Here is a 25,864-nt window from a genome sequence, read left to right as displayed (position 1 = left end):
AGACAGTACTAAACAACAGATAAACACAAAAATAATACTTATCACTCCTGGAGATGTTAGGAGTCCTCTAGATATAGAATGAAGCATGGCAATTGTGTAATCATTTACATCCAATTAAAATAGACAGAATCAGATTAGTATGACAAGATGAAGTGTGTGGATATGGAAGATGTCACAACACGCATGTCCCTTGACTGATAATGGCTTTTCTCTGACAGGAGATCTCAGCTTGTAGATGTCTTGATGTTTTTCCGAGATTTATGATGCATGATGTTCTGTGAGCACTCCTCCGAGAATCATGCAAGTCTGGCTGGGAACTATATGGGATGGAAAACAGCACTTTGTGACAGAGTTATCGATGAAACAGGAAATACTGCCATCCAGAGGACAGATTAAAAAGAATCCATGATTCACATTTTTGAAGCCATTTTGTTAATCAATACAATGTTGAACATCCTTCACCGTGAAGATGAGCTCCATACCCTATCTGTCTAGTGCCTGCCACAATGCTATTCCAAACTAATTTCCATGTAGTTCTAGTACTTGCTACTTTCTTATTTTTGTTAACACTGCCCCTTTAATTGTCTCTACAGGTTCAGGAAAGCACCTTCTCACCCTCAGCTGCCCCTGATGTCACCAGGCAGGCCAAAACTCCATCCCGACAAAACAAGCAGACATTTCCAGCGGCTTTTCAAATAACTTGTACACTAACAGGGCATTATCACCATTTTCACAGTACAATTCCAACCTCATAGTGTAAAAAAAAATGTATATATGTACGCAATGGGTAGTTGCTCGGCAACCTATCTTATTGTCTCAGACATGTTCAGAAAGGGTGGAAGACGATGACAAAACCAAGACTTGGCTCTATATTATAGGAAATGCACTGGTATCTGTGTTTCACAATGATGCCATGATATCAGTGGAGGATGATTGCATTTAACATTGTCAAAAATAGTTTTAAGGTGATACCAGAATCCCATAAATATGACATACTGTAATGAGTCCTGCAGGATGGGTGGTTTGACTGTTATTGACTGTGTTACCTCATACTGAATGGATATTATAATATATATATATATAGATATATTCACACACACACTACTGTTCAAAAGTTTGGGGTCACTTAGAAATGTCCTTGTTTTTTAAAGAAAGCACATTTTTCGGTCCATTAAAACAACATCACATTGATCAGAAATACAGTGAAGACATTGTTAATGTTTTAAATGACAATTGTAGCTGGAAACGGCAGATTTTTTATGGATTATCTACAGGCGTACAGAGGCCCATTATCAGCAACCATCACTCCTGTGTTCCAATGGCACGTTGTGTTAGCTAATCCAAGTTTATAATTTTAAAAGGCTAATTGATAATTAGAAAACCTGTTTGCACAGCTAACATAAACTGTTGTGCTGATTAACTTTCTCCTGAAACTTATCAGTCTATTCTTGTTCTGAGAAATGAAGGCTATTCCATACGAGAAATTGTCAAGAAACTGAAGATCTCAAACAATACTGTGTACTACTCCTTTCACAGAAAAGCACAAACTGGCTCTAATCAGAATAGAAAGAGGAGTGGAAGGCCCCGGTGCACAACTGAGCAAGAGGACAAGTACATTAGAGTGAGTGTCTAGTTTCCTCAACTGGCAGCTTCATTAAATCGTACCCGCAAAACACCAGTCTCAACGTCAACAGTGAAGAGCCGACTCCGGGATGCAGGCCTTCTCGGCAGAGTTGCAAAGAAAAAGCTATATCTCAGACTGGCCAATAAAAATAAAATATTAAGATGGGCAAAAGAACACAGATACTGGACAGAGTAACTCTGCCTCGAAGGCCAGCATCCCAAAGTCGCCTCTCACTGTTGCCAATGTGTAGGTGTGTCCTACTCATTGGCAAACTTTTGACTGGTACTGTATATGTATAAACACAGGTCAATCACGTTTTAGATTTAACCATTTAACCTTTAACCATGTGGGAGAAATGCAAAACTGACCCAAGATCACTGTCTAAGGGCAACTTCAGCCTATTCCCACCTCAGCCAGCATGTGACAGAGGCATCATATTAAACAAACACAGAGGTGGTTTAGGGTGTGTTCCCGCCTTCACTAGTCAATACATCCCTGCACGCAACACGACTTCATAATGTAGGTTCAAACCTTATCTCCAGAGCCCCTGCCCTCCCTATTAGGGTGACCTTTTCCCAAAAGGCCTCAGTCACCAGTCTCCAATTAAAGGTCTGTGTGTGTGCGTGTGCGTGTGCGTGTGTGTGTGTGTGTGTGTGTGTGGAGCGAGACTAGCTGTTTGATGTGATCAATTTCCCCCGGGCTATCTGGGGTGGTGGTAGTTGTGTGACCTCGAACATTTACATAGATGAAACGTCGTCCTCCAGGATGTTTCCTGCCGAGAGGGTGAACAAGAGGCACATTCTTAAGGAGGTGTCGAGAGAGGAGGTGGGGAGGGAAGGCCGCTGGTGGTGGTGCTGCTACCCGTTTTCCTCCCTCAGCTGGCCATGTGTGCCGCCATTCATTCGCCAGACCCTCGGCCCCCTAAATTAACCACTGAACAATAATCAAATCACTCCCTGTATACTTGCATTCCTCGATGGTATTAAATATACACATTATACTGTATGTAGGGCTATATGGAGATTGGGAATTCCCTGGGACCTTAAAATGTGTGTGTGTGTGTGTGTGTGTGTGTGTGTGTGTGTGTGTGTGTGTGTGTGTGTGTGTGTGTGTTCCTGTCTGCCTGCATGCGTGTGTGTAGAAGGATGAATAAGTGAATAAATAAAAGGGGGCTTAGCACAGCATCCACAAATCTAAAAGGGGGCATCTGCATCTGACATCACAGTACTGTTACAACACATCCTTATGAAGGAAAACTTGAAAAGGGATATATACTTCCTACGTCAAAACAACCAATTTAAAGGACCGATAGTTTCACAGGTGAAACTCAAGGTGGTTTCTTCATACACTGTTTCTATATGTCAGTGTATTTATATCAGCCATTTAAAATAACCATTATCAACTTGCAATTCTCCTCTTGATTTTCACAGTCAATAATCTGATTTGATATAAAACAGGAACAACACTGGATAAAAAAAAAAAAAGTTTGTGAAAAGTTGACATTTGAAGTGTAAGTCCAATCTTTAGCTGTCGTTACTTTGAGTCACACCAGCCGATGCAATTGTCGAAACGTGCTCTCCGTGACTTAGGGCTCCTGACTGCAGCAAGGACTTTTTCAATCACAGTTGCATAGCAACCCATCTCCAACTCTAACATGGTTCAACCTACCAGGCCAGCTCAACCACCCTCGGAGTAGATTTCACTTTTGTTTCAAAGCCTTCCACACTCACTTTCACATGATAAACTGTGTTCTTCTGTTAAGTGATTGCTGATTTGACTCAGAATCCATTTCTGGCGAGGTGTGATATTCATGTTCAGTAGTTTCTCACTTTGTCAGTCATAACCTCAGCAATATCTGCAGGGAACTGGTACATCCCATCCCCAGACATGTATGGAAGCCCTATATCAATGGTATTCCTATGTATAAGCTAAACTTTTCATTTTCAGCAAATATCTGGATTGATATTTAATGCTAATAAAATACTGAGTAAATTACAAACTTCTGGTTTAATGTTCCTTTCAAACAGAGCATAGCCTCTTGATTCTTTCAGTTGCCCAAGACAACCTTATTTCACCATTCACTTCATAAAGAATTGATTACGCTGCCGTCTGCTGAGATAAAATGAGCTTCTATTAAGTAACTGCGGCTAAGTATGCTGAGTACACAGCGACACAAACACGCGCACATACAAGCGCATGAAAGCACACACAAACAATGAATTAAGGGGTGAGCCAAGCGGCAAGCTTTATTATGCAGCCATGTAGCTGGATGGTGAGTGTGTCTGATTTATGTTGGGATGGTCGGGAGAGATTTGTCAGAGTGAAGGGTGGGAAGGAGGGAGAGAGTGTATGTGTGTGTCAGGGACTAACATAATGAGTTTGTTATTTTCAAGTGCTGAGCTGTAAAACATCTAAGGGTCAGGACTCTGGTGTTGCAGGTGACGAGTTTGGAGTCTTTTAAGAGGGCATACAATGTGAAGTCAACTTGACAGAAGGTCTCAGACTAGTTTGGAATGAAACAGTTCTTGCACTGTTTGGGTGTTTGCATGGTTAAAAACATGCCACACAAATAACTGCCACTTTTGCATGGACGTGTCGCACCATTGGGAGTATAGTAAAGAAAAGTGTGCCTGCGCGTTTGTATGTACGCGCGCATGCCTGTGTTTGTGTTTGAGGGGCGAAGGTGAAAAGGTGAACACAGTCTGTCAGCTCCCAACTCCACAACTCCTGTTCACCTTTTCACCCCTCTCACACCCTTTCTTCATCCCCCTCTCTCTCCTTGTGTGTCACATCACACTGGTAGCTAAGCAATGAGGTGCTACTGATGTGCGGTCCTGGTGTGGAGGTTGTGGGGACAGGGTAAAGATCACAGAGCACCGTGGAGCCTCTTCTTGTTTTCTATTACTGTCTCATCTCTCACCTGCCCCAACACAATTAAAGTTACATGTGTGCACAGATACACATGCAAGTATGCCCGCCCGCACGCACGTTTCCAAGAGTCAACAGAATCTAGTCTACACCACACAACAGCATCAAGTCTACACTACACAACAGAATCTAGTCTACACTACACAAAAGAATGTCATTAGAAGGTTGAAATAATAAGCCACGCTGACAACAACACTTCATTGAACACATAGCTATTGAAATGTAATTTCAACCTGTGGCACCAGAATGTTCAAGACAGTGATGCTTTCTTGCCCTGTCTACACCATTCTGGGACCTGATGGCTCCCTCTCAGTAAGATCAACTCACGAGGCAAGAACATGTAGGTCATTTCTGAGAAGAAGAAAAAACTGTGCCATGCACCCACAGTCTTCATCTGAAGCTATTGATGATGGAGAGTGGTTTGGTGGGGACCAGGGGCGCAACTTTTACTGGAGACAGGGAGGACATTCACCACATTCTGAAATAGCATTTTTGACCCCCCCAGTTTTATCATTTGAATGTGATACAAAACGAGGCAGTTGTGCTTTAGGACCATGTAGACGCATCCAAGAGGTCGGGTAGGTTGTTTGGATTGTTTATCTGACTAAATTAAAAAATACATATAATCATAATAATTATATCCCCCCCACTTCTAAAACCAAAGTTGCGCCCCTCATGGGGGCATACAGTACTTCACTATTTTGCAACTCGGGATAAATTGCCTATGGGTGTCACGGTATCAAGTGCTCTACTTTACCACTAGCCTATCAGAGAGGAGGTTAACATTTTAATACAGGTTTTTGCTGAGTCCTGGCTTATGGAGGACGACACATGTGTTCACTTGGCCAAAGAATATTAGTCTATTTGTTATCTGGGTTTACAGACTCCTCTGGATGGTAAAAGTGGAGAGCAAACAAATTGCAGCAATTATGAAGGCAAGCCATGCAGAAAACCTTTTGACATTAATGCAATTTCCTATTTTAAAAATGGAAAAGATGGGACGGCCATAAATTAACAATAAGATGGAGAAGATGTAGACTGGGCTACAGTGGGAAATAACATATTTTATTCATGGAACAGTTTGGACTAACATTTAATTGAACTGGTGCAAAACATACTGCGCATCCGAGATGCTAGATATAGGCTACCTAAGTAGACTTCTGGTAATAGTGCTTGCATTAATGGTACTAAAGCGCCCTCAAGTGGATAAGACCCTTGCCAGAAAACCATAGGCTACCTTCATCTCATAATGTCCATATCAATCCAGGTGGAATACATACATTTGGTCATTATACTTTTGGGGATTACATATTTACGTTACATCATTTATTATGGCCCAATTGTCCACTAAATCCATTATAGCTATGAACTCAATAGGTGGCGGTATTGCATGTGTAAATGTGTAGGTCTAGTCTCCTGAATTGAACCCAGAGAAGAAGAAAAACGGAGACGGCGAAGAGGAAATTGAGCTAAAACGAATATATTTTAGGCTACAATGTCGTTTGTCCTACACTTCAAATGACGGGTGTTACATTGTTTCTCATGTTCCTCCTAAACTTAGGCGTACTTGCTTTTTCCGATGGTGCTCGTTGTAGTGGCGTTTGGCAAACTATCAGGAAGTCCAACTGCTCTGCAGACACTGATGTTGATTTTGAGTCGTTTAGGAAACAATTTCATCGGAATTATAAACTCCACAGCGATTGTTATCATCGGCGCAGATCTTATTTTAAGGTAGGCCTGTCGGTGTTATGGCTTTTTCGTATTTATATTAGTTGAATTAAACTGTATTTGCAGCTGGGGAGTTGCAGTTGTGTGCGGGCACTGTGTCAGAAGAGAGACTGATTTGCGTAGGAAGAGGGATGGATATACTGTAGGTTTATCAAAGTTTTGAAATATGTTCGTCAATTAACAAATAAATTAAGTGGGGGGTAAGACTATTGTTATACCTTCTGGATATGCCATGAGAGTTAGCCTACTGTGACATGTACAGTGACATTGTGGTCTGTTGCAGAATTCCATCAAAAGGCATGCATACCTGAACTCATTGTCAACAGACAAAGACTCCGCAAAATATGGCATTAACCAGTTCTCGGATTTATCAATAAATGAATTCAGAGGTAATAATATGCAAAACAAAAACGAATGTATTTGTTTCCCAGTGAACAAAACTGATTGACTGGGTTAGAATTTATTATACATTTTATATTTAAACCAAAATAAACATGGAGGCTAACCAAACACCACATTAACTGGAAGAAGATCGCTATAGCCTACTTGTATGTATGTAATTGGACTTTCTCTACAGACCTGTATTTGACTGCCACAGCTGAAACAGTCCCTCCCTACTCAGGACTGAAGACAGAGGGACTGCCTGCCACGTTTGACTGGAGGGACCAGTCTGCAGTCGGATCAGTACAGAATCAACAAGCAGTAAGAACTTCCTTTTCCTTAAGATATCAACATACTTGTCTTTTCAAGGTGACACACTTCCTTGTTGAAGTTGACTTTGAACTCTGTCTAGAGGTTTTCTCCTCATAGAAGTAAAAAACATTCACTTTGTATTAACTTCTATGAAGAAAAAACCTCTTGACAATCATGTATGTAGGTGTTATGTTGTGTCACCGTAACCTTGTCCCCAGGCTATTGCGAACGTCTGGTACGAGAGACTTATCACAGTAACTTTGCATTTTTGTTCAACGTTTCCACTACAGTCAGTAGATGGCAGTGGAGAACCATTTTATAGTCTTACTATCCATCATTTGACACATGGACATTGTTTTCATAATAAGAAATCTTTATACTGCATAAATTCCACACATCCCACATCAAATCACATATTGCTGACATTATCTCTATTTGTTATAAAATATATTAACAATTTATTTGGATATTTAGATGTTCATGTTAATGTCTCGTTGTAATGTTAAATGCCGATGCTTGAATGTCAAGTGTCTCTCATTGCAGTGTGGAGGTTGCTGGGCGTTCAGTGTTGTGGGCGCCATAGAGTCGGTCTATGCCAAATCAGGCCAGCCATTGAAACAGCTCAGTGTGCAACAAGTCATTGACTGTTCCTACAAGAACCAGGGCTGCAATGGAGGCTCCATTACCAGGGCCTTGAGCTGGCTGAAACAGGTCCAGATATGTTTTCTGAGGCCTTTTAAGCATCTCGTGTAATATCAAATGTTTGTCATTGATTATTTAGAAGTGATGGTGATTTCCACTGTTAGACTACTACTTTATACCTTTTAATCAACAAGATGTTCAACATGAAATGATTTTTACATGTAGCATACACATGCATTGAATTTGCGTCTCCCTGTCCTTTTCTTTCAGACTAGGGTTAAGTTGGTGAAACAGTCAGAATACCCATATAAGGCCGAGACTGGAATTTGCCATTTATTTTCTCAGTCACATGATGGTGTTTTGGTGAAGGACTTTGCTGCCCATGATTTCAGGTATAAGAGTGTCAACACCTTTTTTATGTTGAGTTCTAATGGGTAATATTTAACGCATTTATTTTAATTTTTTATGAAGTCATATATGACTGTGACTTGGCATATAGCACAGGCGTATAGTTGCATATAAACAATACCGTCTGCACAAATTAAGCACAAATACTCCAATGTTCTTTCGGGAAATGTTTCACGATACAACAGGGACTCTTTTACAGTATTTTCCCAAGTTCAGGGAGGCAGTTAGCCTAGCGATTAAGAGCGTTGGGTCAGTAACCGAAAGGTCGCTGGTTCTAATCCCCGAGCCGACTAGGTGAAAAATCTGTCTGTGCCCTTGAGCAAGGCACTTAACCCTAATTGCTCCTGTAACTCGCTCTGGATGAGAGTGTCCCCATAAATAACTCAAATGTAAAAAATGTAGTGAGTGCAATGTTTTCATTAAGCACTGCACCAAAGGTTCAAAGGTGGTTGCGATTCAGATGCAGTATCACTGTTTACCAGACTAATATGCTGTAGACAGAGACGGGTCATTAACACCGAGGTTCCCGCTGCCGTGTCCCCGACGCTCATATCCTGTTGTTTATTCAGACATGTACTAAGTTAATCCTGTGGCTACGGTGCATTGTGGGTAAAAATCACTGCTGACTCAAAACAATGTGATGTTTATGGTCACTGAATAGGGACGTTCTTATTTACACAAGTATTTCACTGTGCTGTTTGTTCCATGCATCTTTTAAACTTGGTGAACCTCTTTATCCTGGGTTCGGACTAGCTTTTTTTGTTACTCTTTAGTTTTTACAGCTATCTTAATAATGGTTTTCTAGCTTAGCGTTGCTCCTTTCTCCCTCATACTTTCCCGACCAGGAAGAACTCTGAGCCCTGGTTAAAGGTGTTTGTAGTAGTCTGGTTATGTGGTCAGAAAAAGGGTCCAAGCTCAGATAGTGTTTTGATCCCTGATTTACATCATATATTATTATATAATGTTGTATCAACCTACTGTATGGGCATAGTAATGACGCATTAACGAGGCTAAGTGGTTTAATGTTTCAACATTCACAGGTTTTGTCTCATTTTGGCTGGGATTCAATCCGATCGCGCTTAGTCCACAATGCACATTTCAAAGGCAATATTGCTCTGTTTGCAGAGACCACATTCACAGTAAACACTGCAGGTCTGCTCAATAGGAAATTACCTTTACATGGTGCATTGTCCAAATCCACCATCAGATTGAATCCCGACTGGTCTCTTTTTAACCCAGATGTCTACCGCAAATCAACAAATGGTTTTGAAATTACATTTGGACAATTAATTCAATTAAACATCAACCAAAAGTGGATGTTGATCTGATATCTTTGCCCGGTGGGGTGCCTGTGATGTCTTCTCTAGTGGGCTTGAAGAGGCTATGATGGGCAGGTTGGTGGAGTGGGGACCCTTGGCTGTGACTGTGGATGCCATCAGTTGGCAGGACTATCTGGGTGGCATCATGCAGCACCACTGCTCCTGCCACCATGCCAACCATGCTGTGCTGGTCACTGGTTATGACACCACAGGTATTCCATTCACTCACTAAATATACATTCATCTGGGCGCCCACACACACACAAATAAATAAACAAAGAAAAATACACACAAGATGCACACAAACAAGACACACACTCAGAAAGTTTGTAGTTGATGTGAATTCTGTCATGATTTTTACATTTATTACTACAATTTGACATGATGCCAATTTCATATGCATGGAATACTCTGTCTACAGTAGTGTTCATAGTGTGTGACTGAACATTCTAAACATTGTCCCTCTGTTTCAGGTGACGTGCCATACTGGATAGTACAAAACTCATGGGGAACGTCATGGGGTAACGAAGGTTATGTTTACATTAAAATGGGAGGCAATGTTTGTGGTGAGTTTGAACTTGTTTACACTTACAGTATTTACACTGCTTGATGCAACATTGTCCCGGAATTTGTTTAGTGATACCTGTTGCCTAAGCATAATGTCAATTCAATGTTTTATATTGTGAGCACTTTTCATTTAAAGGTCCAATGCAGCTGTTTTTATTTCAGAATCAAATAGTTTCTGGTGAACGATTAACTACCTTACTGTGATTGTTTTCAATTAAAATTGTCAAAAATAATTAAAAAAATAGCTGCTTAGCAATGAGCAATTTCTCAGGGATACACTCGTTTCACACCACTTCGATTAAAAAATGATTTTTGTAGCAGGTTAGGGGAGCATTTAAGCTAACCCTTTTCCTAACCTTAACTTCAGTCTCCTAACCGGCTACGTTAATTCTCCTAAACTGCTACGAAAAATGATCTTTGGTATTGAAGTGGCATGAAAAGACTTTTCACCAATTTCTCAAATTATTTTGTCTTTTTTTTTTTTTTACCTTTATTTATCTAGGCAAGTCAGTTAAGAACAAATTGGCCTTGTGGTCTTAGTGGGGACGGGGACACTGAAAATGAGCTGTTGTTGGCGGAGCGGTTTGGAACTCTCTTTCTTATTGGTCTAACTCATTTAATGCCCAGTTATGTCACCAGGCAGGGCAAACTCCATCCCACCAAAACAGGCTGAAATATCAGTCTGTCTTTTTTCAAACAGCTCTTACACTAAAAGGGCATTATCATAATTTCACAGTATTATTCCAATCTCATAGTGTGAATTGTTATATAGATATGTATGTACACTACCTTTCAAAAGTTTGGGGTCATTTAGAAATGTCCTTGTTTTTGAAAGAAAAGCACATTTTTGTCCCATTTAAAATAACATCAAATTGATCCGAAATAAGGTGTAGACATTGTTATTGTTGTAAATGACTATTGTTGCTGGAAACGGCAGATTTATTTTTTTATGGAATGTCTACATAGGCATACAGAGGCCAATTATCAGCAACCATCACTCCTGTGTTCCAATGGCATATTGTGTTAGTTAATCCAAGTTTATTGTTTTAGGCTAATTGATAATTAGAAACCCCATTTGCAATTATGTTAGCACAGCTAACATAAACTGTTGTGCTTATTAATGAAGCAATAAAACTGGCCTTTAGAGTAGTTGAGCATTTTTGAGCATCAGCATTTGCGGGTTCGATTACAGGCTTAAAATGGCCAGAATCAAAGAACTTTCTTCTGAAATTTGTCAGGCTATTCTTGTTCTGAGAAATGAAGGCTATTCCATGTGAGAAATTGCCAAGAAACGGAAGATCTTTTACAACGCTGTGTACTACTCCTTTCACAGAACAGAGCAAACTGGCTCTAACCAGAATAGAAAAGAGTGGCAGGCCCCGGTGGACAACTGAGCAAGAGGACAAGTACATTAGAGTGTTTAGTTTGAGAAACAGACGCCTCACAAGTCCTCAACTGGCAGCTTCATTAAATAGTACCCACAAAACACCAGTCTCAACGTCAACAGTGAAGAGGCGACTCTGGGATGCTGGCCATCTAGGCAGTGTTGCAAAGGAAAAAGCCACATCTCAGACTGGCCAATAAAAAGAAAAGATTAAGATGGGCAAAAGAACACGGACATGGGACAGAGGAACATCCCGGAGTCGCCTCTTCACTGCTGACGTTGAGACTGGTGTTTTGTGGGTACTATTTAATGAAGCTGAGTTTCATGCATTTGAGCCAATCAGTTGTACAAGGTAGTGGTGGTATAGAGAAGATCAAGTCCATATTATGGCAAGAACAGCTCAAATAAGCAAAGAGAAATGACAGTCCATCATTGCTTTAAGACATGTAGGTCAGTCAATCTGGACAATTTCAAGAACTTTTAAAGTTTTCTTCAAGTGCAGTCGCACAAACTTTCAAGCGCTATAATAAAACTGGCACTCATGAGGACTGCCACAGGAATGGAAGACCCAGAGTTCATTAGAGTTACCAGTCTCACAAATTGCAGCCCAAATAAATGCTTCACAGACTTTGAAGTAACAGACACATCTCAACATCAACTGTTCAGAGGAGACTGCCTGACTCAGGCCTTCATGGTCGAATTGCTGCAAAGAAACCACTACTAAAGGACACCAATAATAAGAAGACACTTGCTTGGGCCAAGAAATATGAGCAATGGACATTAGACTGGTGGAAATTTGTCCTTTCGTCTGATTCCAAATGTGAGATTTTTGGTTCCAACCGTTGTCTTTGTGAGACTCAGAGTAGGTGAACGGATGAACTCTGCATGTGTGGTTCCCACAGTGAAGCATGGAGGGGAGGTTTGGGGATGCTTTGCTGGTGACACTGTCTGTGATTTATTTAGAATTCAAGGCACACTTAACCAGCATGGCTACCACAGCATTTTGCAGCAATACGCCATCCTGTCTTGTTTGCGCTAGTTGGACTATCATTTGTTTTTCAACAGGACAATGACCCAACACACCTCAAGGCTAAAGTTTGGACGCATCTAGTCATTCAAGGGTTTTTCGTTCTTTATTTTACATTTGTAGAATAATAGTGAAGACATCAAAACTATGAAATAACACATATCAATCATGTGGTAACCAAAAAGAGTTTTAAACAAAACAAAATATATTTTAGATTATTCAAAGCAGCCACCCTTGCCTTGATGACAGGTCACAAGGTGATGTTTTAACACGTTACCTCATGCGTGACCGGCAGGGATTGAGCCACATTCTCCTTCACACTGTATACATTCTGATGGGCTCATCTTAATCAGTCTTTCTTTATTGGAGGAGTTCGTTTTCATAAGCAGTGAGTGACTATCAATGATTTGTGCATATTTGCTGTGGAAATGCCTTGTCAATCATTTTACAGTTATATCTCTATGTCAAATCTCCCCATTCCTGTCCTTTCTGTAGGTATTGCAGACTCTGTGACTGCTGTCTTCCTGTGACTGTGTGAGCCATGGTGACGTTGATGTTTTTTCTAAAGGGATTCATTAGTGTGTTCAGTACTGCCAAATTCTCGATCAACTCTTGAAGGAATTATTTTCAAGACAATTCCCATGGAGGTCAAAGTCATTTTCTGGCAACCTTTTCAGTACAATATTTTTATTGAGACAGATACAATTTATATTCTTCTGATACAATAAAATATATTTCTTTGCAGTCCTGTGATCATTTATATGGTGAATAAAGTCTACAGGTCATTTCTCTGACATCACATAAAAACACCCAATCCGCCAATATCGAAGTACTGTACAAAAACATATTACTCTAAAAAAGATTAACAATAGGCTTCTTTAGGGTACACATTCAGAATAACCCAAAGTGCATGGGTCGGTGCATGATTATCATTCATTAGGCCATGTACATAGATCAAATTCTTTCTTACTTTAAATACAGCACAATATTATATAAACAATATACTTTATAAACACTAAATAATTATATTAACAATATATACATGCAGTCAGCTTATTTGGTTAAGATTATATACTAAGTTACTTGTCCCATTATAAATAAAATGTATTTTATATATATTATATAATGCTCACTGGGTCACGTGTGTCTTCATAGTTTAAAGAGGTTCCCTTTCGTTGTCACCTTTCCTCCATCTGAACTGAACACTCAGTTAATAACAGTTTCTAGTCTGAATCCTCACTACTGCAGTAGGAGCTGTCACAGTACTCTGCAGTGAACAGGAATGTGTGCTCATTGGGGTCCAGCTTGGGCACCCAGTGCCGAGGTATCAAAAATGTGGCCAGGTTGAAGAGATCCACAAAGACTTTGTAGCGATCACTGTTAGAGAGAAGAACGAACACCTACTTAGCTCCTTGAAGGGGTATAAGAGCATGTGCTTGACAGTAACTCTGGATTGCTTTGGATCCGGTTTATTTCAATAGCTAATCATATATGACATACCTGACAGTAGAGCGCAGGTAGTGGTAGCCAGAGGAGCCTCCAGTGCCTGCTTTGCTACCAATCATTCTGTGCACCATGCACACATGGTTGTCTGAGACACAGGAGGAATATTACACTTGTTATTTCAACTGTTCCAGATCAATGATACTCTAGACAGTTGAAAGCATGTTATCTAGTGGGAAATACAAATGGTGTAAGGGACACCTGTAACTGTTCTTTACATACAATATGTCTTTGGATGTAACTTACATCTCCATTTTGTCATGAGGGTATCAATGTCCATCAGGTTGGACAGGAGTTGGAAGGGAACCTGGAACCTGGGCTCCTCCCTAAAAATAACAGAACAATCCACAATGTAAAAATGACATCTCAAATGGTGACCAAACATAAGCCTGCCTAAACTGTAAGGAACCCTTACCTGTAGAAGTAAATCATCAGAGCTCCTTGGAGAGCCTTGTAGGAGATCCGTCTCTCACCTGGCCAAACAACAGGATGGTTTCTTAGACCTGGGATCTGTAGTTTTAAACTAATTATGGGTAGTGAATTTTTGAGGCAGTTGGTGTTAGATGCTTAGCCTGGATGCAGGTACTCACCTTTGCTCAAAAGATGCTCATGTCTTTTGATGTCAAACAGAGAAGTGAAGAGCTCTTTTTGCTTCGTCAGCTCTTCCATCATCTCCTCCTTCTCCTCAGATTCTGGCATTTTCTGCCAAAAGGACAAATAAGATCATAGCTTTTGGTCATATTATTTTATATTTATGTAACCTTATAAGTAATGTTGTGGCAAGATTTTGGTACTGGATTATTTTAAAACAGCCCATACCGCGATTTTCTTTTTCTCAAGACACAATCCTTCAAAGATGTTGGCTTCCAGTTTCTTCCAAAAGTTGAACCCATCGCCTTCAAGACCTGGGGTCCTTTCCAGCCATTTCTGAATAGAACAACAAACAGTATTTCTCAATACTGCTATGATATAAAGTATTCAAACAGTATCTCTTTTCATATTTTTTAGTAATTTTTCTTTAATGCTTCTCACACACCTCTACCAATTTCAGCAGACAAGGCTCCTTCTCAGAACTGAGCAGCATCTCACTCTCATGTCCTTTGAAGTTGTCCCTGTAGTGACGCCTGTTGTAGGGGACCCTCAGGTTGTCAGGGACCCCAATCTTATTCTCCAACAGACGGAATTGGAGACTTTGGAACCCGGAGGCAGGGGACAGATACTCTCTACAACACACACGAGTAAAGAGTGTTACAATTGTAAAGAGGGTATCATTTTATGAGGTTTACAAAGATTTGTATGAGCTAAAGGTTCTCCAAGGGTTAACTATGGGGCTTACCTGAAGTCATAGAAGTCCAAGGCGGTCATTGTCTCAAGCACGGAGAACTGGTCGACCAGCAGCCTGAAGATCATAACGATCCTATGTATGCGGGTGTTGACCTTTAGCATGTTGCGTTCATCACGAACCTGGTGAAGCATGACCATTTTAAAGATGATCTCTATAATTTTTTGGCTTCTAGGGGTGCTGCAATTGGACCGTATTGGACAGAAAGAAGCACACCGCTTAACACCCATGAAAAAAGGTTTAGGTCATTGACCTTATTTATATTTTGTGGTTTAATGAGGTAAAGCATTGACTCGTAATTGTATTTTCATAAGTTATGAACTATATGTTAAATTCAAGCCACAATTTGATGTACACAATAGCAACTTTAATTTCTAGAATATACCTTTAATTTAGAAAGAAAAACAAACACACTGCTCGGATTGAAATGTTTGTCAGGGTACTCTTTCTTTCTGAGGTACTTACATGTCCACTAATGAAAATCTCTCGCACTGAATCCAGTTCCCAAAGAATCTGCTTGAACCAGAGTTCATATGCTGAAATAAAATAATAAAAATTAAATTAATCATAATGTCCCACCTTTGCAATTAAATTAAATTGATCATTTGTTGATGGAAAGTTGGTGGTGAATTGCTATTCAAGTCTTCCAGGATTAGGTGCAACCACAATGAAATGGTTAGATTAATGTATTGAATTGACTGGATTTCAAATGGAACCAAAGGGCATGCATGCACACTATGATTACAATTCCTCTATTGATTCTCAAATCTTGATGATATTTGACCACAAACATACTTCACCTTGATGGGTGACAATGAAAAGATGTTCATCGTGGATCTTGTTCCCTTTCAGTTCACTCTGAAGAACTTGGGCCGTCACAACCTTGTCAAGCTATAATGGAACAAAACAAATATCATGTAGTACTACTGCTAACACAAATTAAAATTGTACTTCCATTCCACCCCTTATGTTAATTAACCTATAAGGGATGGAGCAAATATTCCATCTGCAGAAGACAATGATACTGTGTTAAAAACCTTGTAGAAGATGAAGTTAGATGAAGATAGAGAACGCTTTACCTGAAGGTAGTCACCATAGATGATGCCACCTTTGCTGGCCTTGTTAATTCCTTTTTGAGAGTCATCTGCCTCCTCCTCATTCAGATGCAGCTTGCTCTTGAATAACCTGGGGAATGAAAATACACATGTATTGGCATTGATTAGCTGTCATACAAATCATAATAATGATAAAGATCATTTATTTAGCATTCAGCTCAATTATATGATGTCTTTGAAATGTCACAAACATTTGACTAAAACAGAATTTGAAATGCAAAGATTGCATACAAGTGCTTCTTCTCAAAGTATGGACATCCACCACTCATTGTTTTCCAAATGATTCAAAATTAAAGTAAAGATTTGATCCTCTTCTGTTGGTTTAATAAAACTATCTCTGTGAAAACCCAGGTATTTAAGGGCTCTACACCACGTCATGTTATTGGCATATTTCAACATCCGGCCCACCTCCTTTTGCGCCATCCAAAGTGTGTGTGTGTGTGTGGGGGGGGGGGGGGCATAATATATTTTACAATAGCCTCAACCTTCAGCTAACTGCAACCCCTCCCATCTATCACTGAAGAACATCCAGTTTAGACTTCTATTTACCATATATTTTCAACTATGCTGTTTCACAAGAGTTCTGAACCTATCTACATTTTTACAGACACGCTATATTTTACATGTGTTATCTTGTTATTTTTAGTCCCAACCGTTCTTGTTTACCTTCTCTTAGGTAAACTCACTGGATGTAAAAAGGTCAAAACATCTTAGCAATCTATGTTTGCAATCAACCAAAACATACTTCTATCATCAGATGTGTAATGTGCAGTTCATAATATGAGCTGTTATTCAACCATCACACTGTTTTATCTTAGCATCGTGTTACTTGAAAATGTGTATTTTTCTTAGCTTATTCATTTGAGTTTAAGTTTAAAAAAGCACGAGGGTCATCAGAGGCCTTGTTATTATTCCGAAGTGTATCTTATAGAATTATCTATTGGTCTAATTTCAGTAGCCATATCATATCAATTTGAGATATTTTTCACCTGTGAAATGTCTTTCTGCAGTATTTCTCAATAGTTTTTTTGTATATTGTACATTGTATTTATTGCATTTATTTATGTTTTTATGCCTGTACAGTCAATATTGTCTCTTGCAAACTACATCTTATTTATTACAGCTCAAGTATATCCAAACTGACCCTGAGTTGTAGTACCCTCACTCTATTGAATTATCAAGTTGTCAACAAGTGAATTATATAATTTCTCAAATGTTCTTTCTGGTGCAAACATGAGTTGGATAAAAAAAAAAAACGGAATTTGTAATGCCATCCAATGTTGTTATGTAATGTTGTTTATCTCGATATTGACCTGATAGATCTGCTTTAATATTGCAGACAGATTGTGGCTTCCATCAATGTAATTGTCTGTATAATTTCCAATCCTCCATATATTTTATTGTAAATATATAAAATATAGATTTTTTTAAAGAATATATTTTCCTTTATTATTTTGCCCTAACCCTACCACCCCTCCCCTAATTGGTGTAAACTAATGGACAACAACACTTAGGCTTCTACTTCCAGCTTAGACATGCTATAAAAAAATCATTTGTAATGCCATCCAATGTTGTTATGTAATGTTGTTTATCTCTTGTCCCTTCCCCGCTATTGACCTGATAAAACAAAATTAAACGTATTTGAGCATACAGATCTAGGATTTGAATTTTAGCTATATTGTCACAGCAAAAATAATCCTGCAGCAACAGGATCTGAACGTTTAGTACATAATTTTGCTTGATCGGTGGTTAGGCTATTATCCTAGGCTACATCAAAAGTGCAATACTGTTAATATAACCATGTGTTAGTGTGGTTTTACAGTGAAATTATGTAAATGACAAAGCTCATCTGCATTTCTCAGCAACAAAAGAGTGATCAAATTAAGATCCTGTAACCTGTAATTGCGGTCATAGGCTACCAGGGAATCAGTCTTTCAATATTTGTAGTTCAGTTAATGTGTAATCTTTGTCAAAGAAATGCTGACTTGCTGTAATTTTGTCATTTATATGTATTTTGTTTTCTGAGAACCTCGTTGACACAACCTTGACATAACTATGCCTTTGATCTACTCTTCTTGGCAGTCCATATTGTATTTTGAAGCACAGAGGCTATTGCTGGTCCCTAAACATTCAGCACGGCTGTTTTTTTTTTATAGATGAGAGATGGATAAACCACATCAGTCACACTACAAAACGTGTCCGTAATTACCTATTAGTATGTACATAGTAGTTACATAGAAAAAGTGGAATTACAGTCTAGGTACAGGTGTACTTACTTACTTTTCTGTTTGCAAAATGCACGATTTCAAAGATTTTGCAAATAAAAATCAGAAAACTGAGTAATAAACCAATTCATTAGTGAGAGGAAGTTTAGCAAATATTATGTTACAAATATGTTATTATTGTAATTATGTTACAAATATTATGTTACACAACTCACAAATCGAAGTCAGTATACCAGTTGCAAGTGTAGCCATGGGTACATAGACTATAATTCCACTCTACCTGCCTATGTGACATACAAATAAATAATGATAGGGAATGATAGGAAAAACAGACTCTTATTGTAAAGACCTGTATGTGCTGCCTTACTATTTGCTTTGCCCGTCCAGACCCCCTGGTGTAAAACGAGCTGAGTCCCATGTTAAGGGGACATTGTGCCAACAACATCAAAACCTCCTCACCAGACACTGAAGTCAGGAAGTCTTTGAGTTTGGTATCAGCCAGGAAGGCTACTTATTATATTCTTCCATCTGCTTTCTACTCGCTATAGCCTCTAGCAGTAAACAAAGTATGAAAGTACAGCCTTGTCTTTAAGGTGACCATGGCCTCTTTCCACTCTTCCTAACAAATATGGATCATGATACAATATTAGGTAATCATACTACATAATTAACATCTATATAAAATAAGGTAATTCATTTACAAATCCATCTCTGTCACATCCCAACAGAACTTGGTGACAATCATACATAACTCTTCATAGAACAGTTATCCCAGCAGCATACCACCCTGCGTACCACTGCTGGCTTGCTTCTGAAGCTAAGCAGCATTGGTCCTGGTCAGTTCCTGGATGGGAGACCAGATGCTGCTGGAAGTGGTGTTCGAGGGCTAGTAGGAGGCATTCTTTCCTCTGGTCTAAAAAAATATCCCAATGCCCTGTGTAGTGTGCTGTTTTTCGGATGGGACGTTAAATTGGTGTTCTGACTCTTTGAGGTCATTAAAGATCCCATAGCACTTATCGTAGGGGTGTTAACCCTGGTGTCCTGGCTAAATTCCCAATCTGGCTCTCAAACCATCACGGTCACCTAATAATCCCCAGTTTACAATTGGCTCATTAATCCCCCTCCTCTCCCCTGTAACTATTCTCCAGGTCGTTGCTGCAAATGAGAATGTGATCTCAGTCAATTTACCTGGTAAAATAATGGATAAATAAATCCCAGTTCCAGCACGCCTCAAGTCACTTTAAATCTCCCAGAGATCGTTAGCTATTGATCAATATTGCTCCTGTTTTTCACCAAGTCTCTTTGTAGAACGCCTTTGAGACAAGTCCCAAAAGCCTTTTGTGCCTCTCCTCAGAAGATTAGAGACATGATAACAAGCAACTATTTCTGGTTGGGGACACAGTGCCAACCTGCACTGATGCTGCATGCTGCAGAGAGCTAGAGTACACACTAAAGCAGCCACAGCTTTTGTTCTTGTCTTAGCTGGTATACACCCAGCACAGAGATGAGCCATATGGAGGACATGCTAGATGCTTGAAACAGTGACCCAGACACTCTTGATTGATCGCCAAGCCTTTTCAAAGGCCAGACAGTCATGAAGGCCAGTTGTTGGTTTGCTTTCTCCCAGATACTTAATTGATTAGTTCATGACAATGCTGGCCAAAAAAGTGTTTAAAGGCACAGTTAACGTAGTGTATGTAAACCTCTGACCCACTGGAATTGTGATACAGTGAATAACAAGTTAAATAATCGGTCTGTAAACAATTGTTGGAAAAAGTACTGTCATGCACAAGTAGATGTCCTAACCGACTTACCAAAACTATAGTTTGTTAACAAGTTATTTGTGGAGTGGTTGAAAAACGAGTTTCAATGACTCCAACCTAAGTGTACTGTATGTACACTTCTGACTTCAACTGTAATTAGGTTTTAGAGTCATAAGGCTACTGAGGAAAAACTCAATTGCTGCTGTGTATACCACTTGAATGAAGAAATCTCACCAGCTGGATTCGGTCTATGTAGCAAAATTTGAAATTGTGTTTTTTACATAGGTAAAAAGTAGAGACAGAGCTACAAAAATGGTATATCATACACTGCATTTTTGAGGAACAATGGGAAAGTAATTCTGATTTGAAAGTTGATACAATTGTGAACTCACTTTTGAGTAGAGGGCCTTGGAATGTTTTGGTACCCACTCGAGAATTCTCCTTGGTCTACACCCATTCAGCATTGTTCACACCCTCTTAAGCCAGCCCCACCCATCTCTTTAAGGATTCACATATTAAGTCATGCTAAACAGTGAGTAGTGTAGTGAAAATTAAGACTAAAAGTGGTTGTAGTCTACCATAAGGAAAAAATCCAGGTAAACAGAAAGTGTCCAGATGTAAAGATACCTTAATTGAAAATGACTGAAGTAAAATTAAGTACCCAGTAAAATGCAACTTGAGTAAAAGTCTAAAGTATAAAATTCCATACTAAAGTATCAAAAGTAAATGTACTTAAATATCAAAAGTAAAAGTATAAATCATTTAAAATTCCTTAAACCAGATGGCCCGATTTTTTTATTGACCTATAGCCAGGGGCACACTCCAACACTCAGACATAATTAACAAACTAAGAATTTGTGTTTAGCGAGTCTGTGTGGTATGTCACAAAATCATGTTACGACCATACATATCAATATTCATTTGATATATCACTATTTTGATAAGTCTTGCTAAGTGGATGGGTCTCTACAGAAGGTGTAAACGGTACAGCCAATGGTTACTTGCATAACAGCAATATCAGAAATAGATATTGTCAATATAAATTAAATATACACTATGTACATGAACAATATCAACAACGATAGTGATAGATGAGGTGGTTGTATGCATACAATCAAGGGTAAAGTGGCTGAGGAGCAGGATAAAAAAATAATAGTAGCAGCAACGAAAGTCATTTGATAATCATTTGAAAAGAGGCACTGCAGATAGTCCTTCTGTTCACCTGATTTAGAATTCCTCACAATCAAATGTCGACCGCATTATCTACCAAGGGAATTCTCTTCGATTATAATCACAGCCGTATATATTCCCCCCCAAGCAGACACATCGATGGCTCTGAACGAACTTTATTTGACTCTTTGCAAACTGGAATCCATACATCCTGAGGCTGCATTCATTGTAGCTGGGGATTTTAACAAGGCTAATCTGGAAACAAGACTCCCTAAATTTTATCAGCATATCGATTGCGCAACCAGGGCTGGAAAAACCTTGGATCATTGCTATTCTAACTTCCGCAACGCATATAAGGCCCTGCCCCGCCCTCCTTTCGGGAAAAGCTGACAACGGCTCCATTTTGTTGATCCCTGCCTACAGACAGAAACTAAAACAAGAAGCTCCCGCGCTGAGGTCTGTTCAACGCTGGTCCGACCAATCTGATTCCACACTCCAAGACTGCTTCCATCACGTGGACTGGGATATGTTTCGTATTGCGTCAGACAACAACATTGACGAATACGCTGATTCGGTGAGCGAGTTCATTAGAACGTGCGTTGAGGATGTCATTCCCATAGCAACGATTAAAACATTCCCAAACCAGAAACCGTGGATTGATGGCAGCATTCGGGTGAAACTGAAAGCGCGAACCACTGCTTTTAATCAGGGCAAGGTGACCGGAAACATGACCGAATACAAACAGTGTAACTATTCCCTCCGCAAGGCAATCAAACAAGCTAAGCGTCATTATAGAGACAAAGTAGAATCTCAATTCAACGGCTCAGACACAAGAGGTATGTGGCAGGGTCTACAGTCAATCACGGATTACAAAAAGAAAACCAGCCCTGTCACGGACCAGGATGTTTTGCTCCCAGGCAGACTAAATAACTTTTTTGCCCGCTTTGAGGACAACACAGTGCCACTGACACGGCCCGCAACTAAAACATGCGGACTCTCCTTCACTGCAGCCAACATGAGGAAAACATTTAAACGTGTCAACCCTCGCAACGCTGCAGGCCCAGACGGCATCACCAGCCGCGCCCTCAGAGCATGCGCAGACCAGCTAGCTGGTGTGTTTACGGACATATTCAATCAATCCCTATCCCAGTCTGTTGTTCCCACATGCTTCAAGAGGGCCACCATTGTTCCTGTTCCCAAGAAAGCTAAGGTAACTGAGCTAAACGACTACTGCCCCGTAGCACTCACTTCCGGCATCATGAAGTGCTTTGAGAGACTAGTCAAGGACCATATCACCTCCACCCTACCTGACACCCTAGACCCACTCCAATTTGCTTACCGCCCAAATAGGTCCACAGACGATGCAATCTCAACCACACTGCACACTGCCCTAACCCATCTGGACAAGAGGAATACCTATGTGAGAATGCTGTTCATCGACTACAGCTCGGCATTTAACACCATAGTGCCATCAGACTGTTAAACAGCCACCACTAACATTGAGTGGCTGCTGCCAACACACTGACTCAACTCCAGCCACTTTAATAATGGGAATTGATGGGATTGATGTAAAATATATCACTAGCCACTTTAAACAATGCTACTTAATATGTTTACATACCCTACATTATTTATCTCATATGTATACGTATATACTGTACTCTATATCATCTACTGCATCTTTATGTAATACATGTATCACTAGCCACTTTAAACTATGCCACTTTGTTTACATACTCATCTCATATGTATATACTGTACTCGATACCATCTACTGCATCTTGCCTATGCCGCTCTGTACCATCACTCATTCATATGTACATATTCTTTATCCCCTTACACTTGTGTCTATAAGGTAGTAGTTTTGGAATTGTTAGCTAGATTACTTGTTGGATTACTGCATTGTCGGAACTAGAAGCACAAGCATTTCGCTACACTCACATTAACATCTGCTAACCATGTGTATGTGACAAATACAATTTGATTTGATTTGATTTAGTGCTGATGACTGGTCCATCCGAACCACGCATGAACAAGGGAATCTATATTCAAATCAAATCAAATGTTATTAGTCACAAGCGCCGAATACAACAGGTGTAGTAGACCTTACAGTGAAATGCTTACTTAAGAGCCCCTAACTAACAATGAAGTTAAAAATTTAAATAATAACAAAAATAAGAATAAGAAATAAAAGTAATAAGTAATCAACGAGCAGCAGTAAATGTGCGGGGGCACTGGTTAGTCGAGGTAATTGAAGTAATATGTAGATGTAGGTAGAGTTATTAAAGTGACTATGCATAGATGATGACAACAGAGAGAAGCAGTGGTGTAAAAGTGTGTGTGGGGGGCAAAGCCAATAGTCTGGGTAGCCATTTTATTAGATGTTCAGGAGTCTTATGGCTTGGGGGTAGAAGCTATTTAGAATCCTCTTGGACCAAGACTTGGCGCTCTGGTACAGCTTGCCGTGCGGTAGCAGAGAGAACAGTCTATGGCTAAAGTGGCTGGAGACAATTTTTAGGGCCTTCCTCTGACACCGCCTGGTACAGAGGTCCTGGATGACAGGAAGCTTTGCCCCGGTGATGTACTGAGCCGTACGCACTACCCTCTGTAGTGCCTTGCGGTTGGAGTCTGAGCAGTTTCCATACCAGGCAGTGACGCAACCAGTCAGGATGTTCTCGATGGTGCAGCTGTAGAACCTTTTGAGTATCTGAGGACCCATGCCAAATCTTTTCAGTCTCCTGAGGGGGAATAGGTTTTGTCGTGCCCTGTTCACAACTGTCTTGGTGTGCTTGGACCATGTTAGTTTGTTGGTGATTTTGACACCAAGGAACTTGAAGCTCTCAACCTGCTCCACTACAGCCCAGTTGATGAGAATGGGGGCATGCTCAGTCCTCTTTTTCCTGTTGTCCACAATCCTCTCCTTTGTCTTGATCACGTTGAGGTAGAGGTTCTCTTCCTGACACCACACGTTCAGGTCTCTGACCTCCTCCCTATAGGCTGTGTCTTCGTTGTCGGTGATCAGGCCTACCACTGTTGTGTCATTGGCAAATGATGGTGTTGGAGTCGTGCATGGCCGTGCCGTCATGAGTGAACGGGGAGTACAGGAGGGGACTGAGCATGTACCCCTGAGAGTGAGTTTCTGTCCTTCCCTTGACTATGGTGTAGGGCCTGTAATATCCATAGCCTCTTCGTCGCAAAACTCCCTGATCATCTCAAAAACATACGTTTGTCTAGCTGTGTCCAATCCAGGTGGTGCTTGTACAGGCAGACCATCTATGGGAGGAAGGATGTCAGCGTTGCGCAGCAGCTGAAACCTGGTCCCGACTGAGTCCGAATGCTCCTTGGCAACAACAACACCAGGCTCCAGAGCATCGAAGCTGTCAAACTTGAAGATTTTTTTTAGAAGACATTACATCCTTGCACAACATCAATTCACCTCCCAAGTTTCAATAAGAAGAATAACCTCATAGAATGCAATGGAAATGACATTCAACTGAAGTGCTGGTACTGCTTGATCTGTGGCAGCATCCTGAAGTCCAGAGTATTGGTATTTGGTATTTTATTAGGATCTGCATAGGCTGTTGCAAAAGCAGCAGCTACTCTTCCTGGGTTCCACACAAAACATGAAACATAATACAGAATGACATAATACAGAACATCAATAGACAGGAACAGCTCAAAGACAAAACTACTTACATTATTTTTTAAAGGCACACGTAGCCTACATATCATCTAATAAATGAACTAAAATCCCAATCCACAGAGTGACGTTAGCAAACCAGCCTTCGAACTCCAGCTGGCTAGCTAACAGCAAGCTTTCCCTAGCAATACAAACCGATTGTCATAGCTATCTGAAGTTAACTAAATATAGTAGGTTCAATGTTACATTCTTACCCATATACATGGATGAAAGCTTCACGGCAGACTGCAACCCCTTTAATTAAATAAGACGTCCTGTGTCTTGTTGCTTCTATCAGACATTCCACTGATTTCAAAACTCTGTCAACTTCTTCCATGACAACAACACTGTTTATTGTCGCTGTTTCATTTCCATCTGTCATCAGAAGACTCTACAATGTCTTCTTCAATTAAAATGTTTTTCCCTAAATCAGGGATTTCCTCATTGTTTGATTCATTTTCATTTTCAGAGAGAGTCAGCATGGTACGATCATCCTCCAGAAAGTAGCCCACACAAATTTTTCGCAATTCAGGGCAGCAATGTTATTGAGAGCAGTAACAACATATTTGCAGTTCCTCATAACATATTTGCAATTCTCCATGGCTATCATTATATCTTTCGAAAAAACTGCAGAAGAAAGGATTATCTACGGATTACGAAGAGCTCATTTTATAGACACAAGATGCAACACCGCAGACCAATCCAAACTCATCCCTCAGCATGTCCAGCCCACGCATTATCTCAGCT

The 25,864-nt window shown here is 40.0% G+C and overlaps 2 protein-coding genes across 5 annotated transcripts; one reads left to right on the top strand and one right to left on the bottom strand.

Annotated features, from left to right (window-relative positions):
- The first annotated feature begins 5,965 nt into the window (after positions 1 to 5,965).
- Positions 5,966 to 13,064, top strand: ctso (cathepsin O). Of its 2 annotated transcripts, none has more exons than XM_029662267.2 (8): positions 5,966 to 6,283; positions 6,564 to 6,669; positions 6,903 to 6,982; positions 7,517 to 7,684; positions 7,886 to 8,007; positions 9,391 to 9,554; positions 9,816 to 9,908; positions 12,816 to 13,064. In XM_029662267.2, the coding sequence occupies exons 1-8, from the start codon at positions 6,071 to 6,073 to the stop codon at positions 12,848 to 12,850; spliced, it is 981 nt and encodes a 326-aa protein (XP_029518127.1). In that variant the 5' UTR covers positions 5,966 to 6,070; the 3' UTR covers positions 12,851 to 13,064. The 2 variants fall into 2 exon arrangements, with proteins under 2 accessions (XP_029518127.1, XP_029518126.1); XM_029662266.2 differs by having other exon boundaries at positions 6,858 to 6,982.
- tdo2a (tryptophan 2,3-dioxygenase a) lies at positions 12,892 to 16,618 on the bottom strand. 3 transcript variants are annotated; one of them, XM_029662263.2, is made up of 12 exons: positions 16,512 to 16,618; positions 16,245 to 16,350; positions 15,961 to 16,056; positions 15,631 to 15,701; positions 15,160 to 15,345; positions 14,860 to 15,046; positions 14,643 to 14,750; positions 14,414 to 14,525; positions 14,239 to 14,296; positions 14,070 to 14,149; positions 13,821 to 13,911; positions 12,892 to 13,697 (listed from the first exon to the last, which is right to left on the bottom strand). In XM_029662263.2, the coding sequence occupies exons 1-12, from the start codon at positions 16,547 to 16,549 to the stop codon at positions 13,544 to 13,546; spliced, it is 1,287 nt and encodes a 428-aa protein (XP_029518123.1). In that variant the 5' UTR covers positions 16,550 to 16,618; the 3' UTR covers positions 12,892 to 13,543. The 3 variants fall into 3 exon arrangements, with proteins under 3 accessions (XP_029518123.1, XP_029518124.1, XP_029518125.1); XM_029662264.2 differs by having other exon boundaries at positions 15,160 to 15,287; positions 15,966 to 16,056; XM_029662265.2 differs by lacking the exon at positions 16,512 to 16,618 and having other exon boundaries at positions 15,966 to 16,056; positions 16,245 to 16,335.
- Positions 16,619 to 25,864: the final 9,246 nt, after the last annotated feature.

This window comes from Oncorhynchus nerka, linkage group LG6, assembly GCF_034236695.1.
Source record: "Oncorhynchus nerka isolate Pitt River linkage group LG6, Oner_Uvic_2.0, whole genome shotgun sequence".
NCBI classification, from domain to species: Eukaryota; Metazoa; Chordata; class Actinopteri; order Salmoniformes; family Salmonidae; genus Oncorhynchus; species Oncorhynchus nerka.
The sequence above is the reverse complement of the archived record's forward strand: the minus strand, read 5'-3'. Positions and strand labels throughout refer to the sequence as shown.

Bases quoted from the DNA above. Each gene is read 5' to 3' on its own strand.
- tdo2a (XM_029662263.2), bottom strand. From the start codon at position 16,549: ATGAGTGGTGGATGTCCATACTTTGAGAAGAAGCACTT. The intron at 15,702-15,960 runs GTATGTTTGTGG...ATTTTATTTCAG, and splicing joins TTGTCACCCATCAAGGTGAA to CATATGAACTCTGGTTCAAG. The intron at 14,297-14,413 runs GTGAGTACCTGC...TTGTTTGGCCAG, and splicing joins TGAGCATCTTTTGAGCAAAG to GTGAGAGACGGATCTCCTAC.
- ctso (XM_029662266.2), top strand. From the start codon at position 6,071: ATGACGGGTGTTACATTGTTTCTCATGTTCCTCCTAAACTTAGGCGTA. The intron at 6,284-6,563 runs GTAGGCCTGTCG...GGTCTGTTGCAG, and splicing joins GGCGCAGATCTTATTTTAAG to AATTCCATCAAAAGGCATGC. The intron at 8,008-9,390 runs GTATAAGAGTGT...TGTCTTCTCTAG, and splicing joins TTTGCTGCCCATGATTTCAG to TGGGCTTGAAGAGGCTATGA.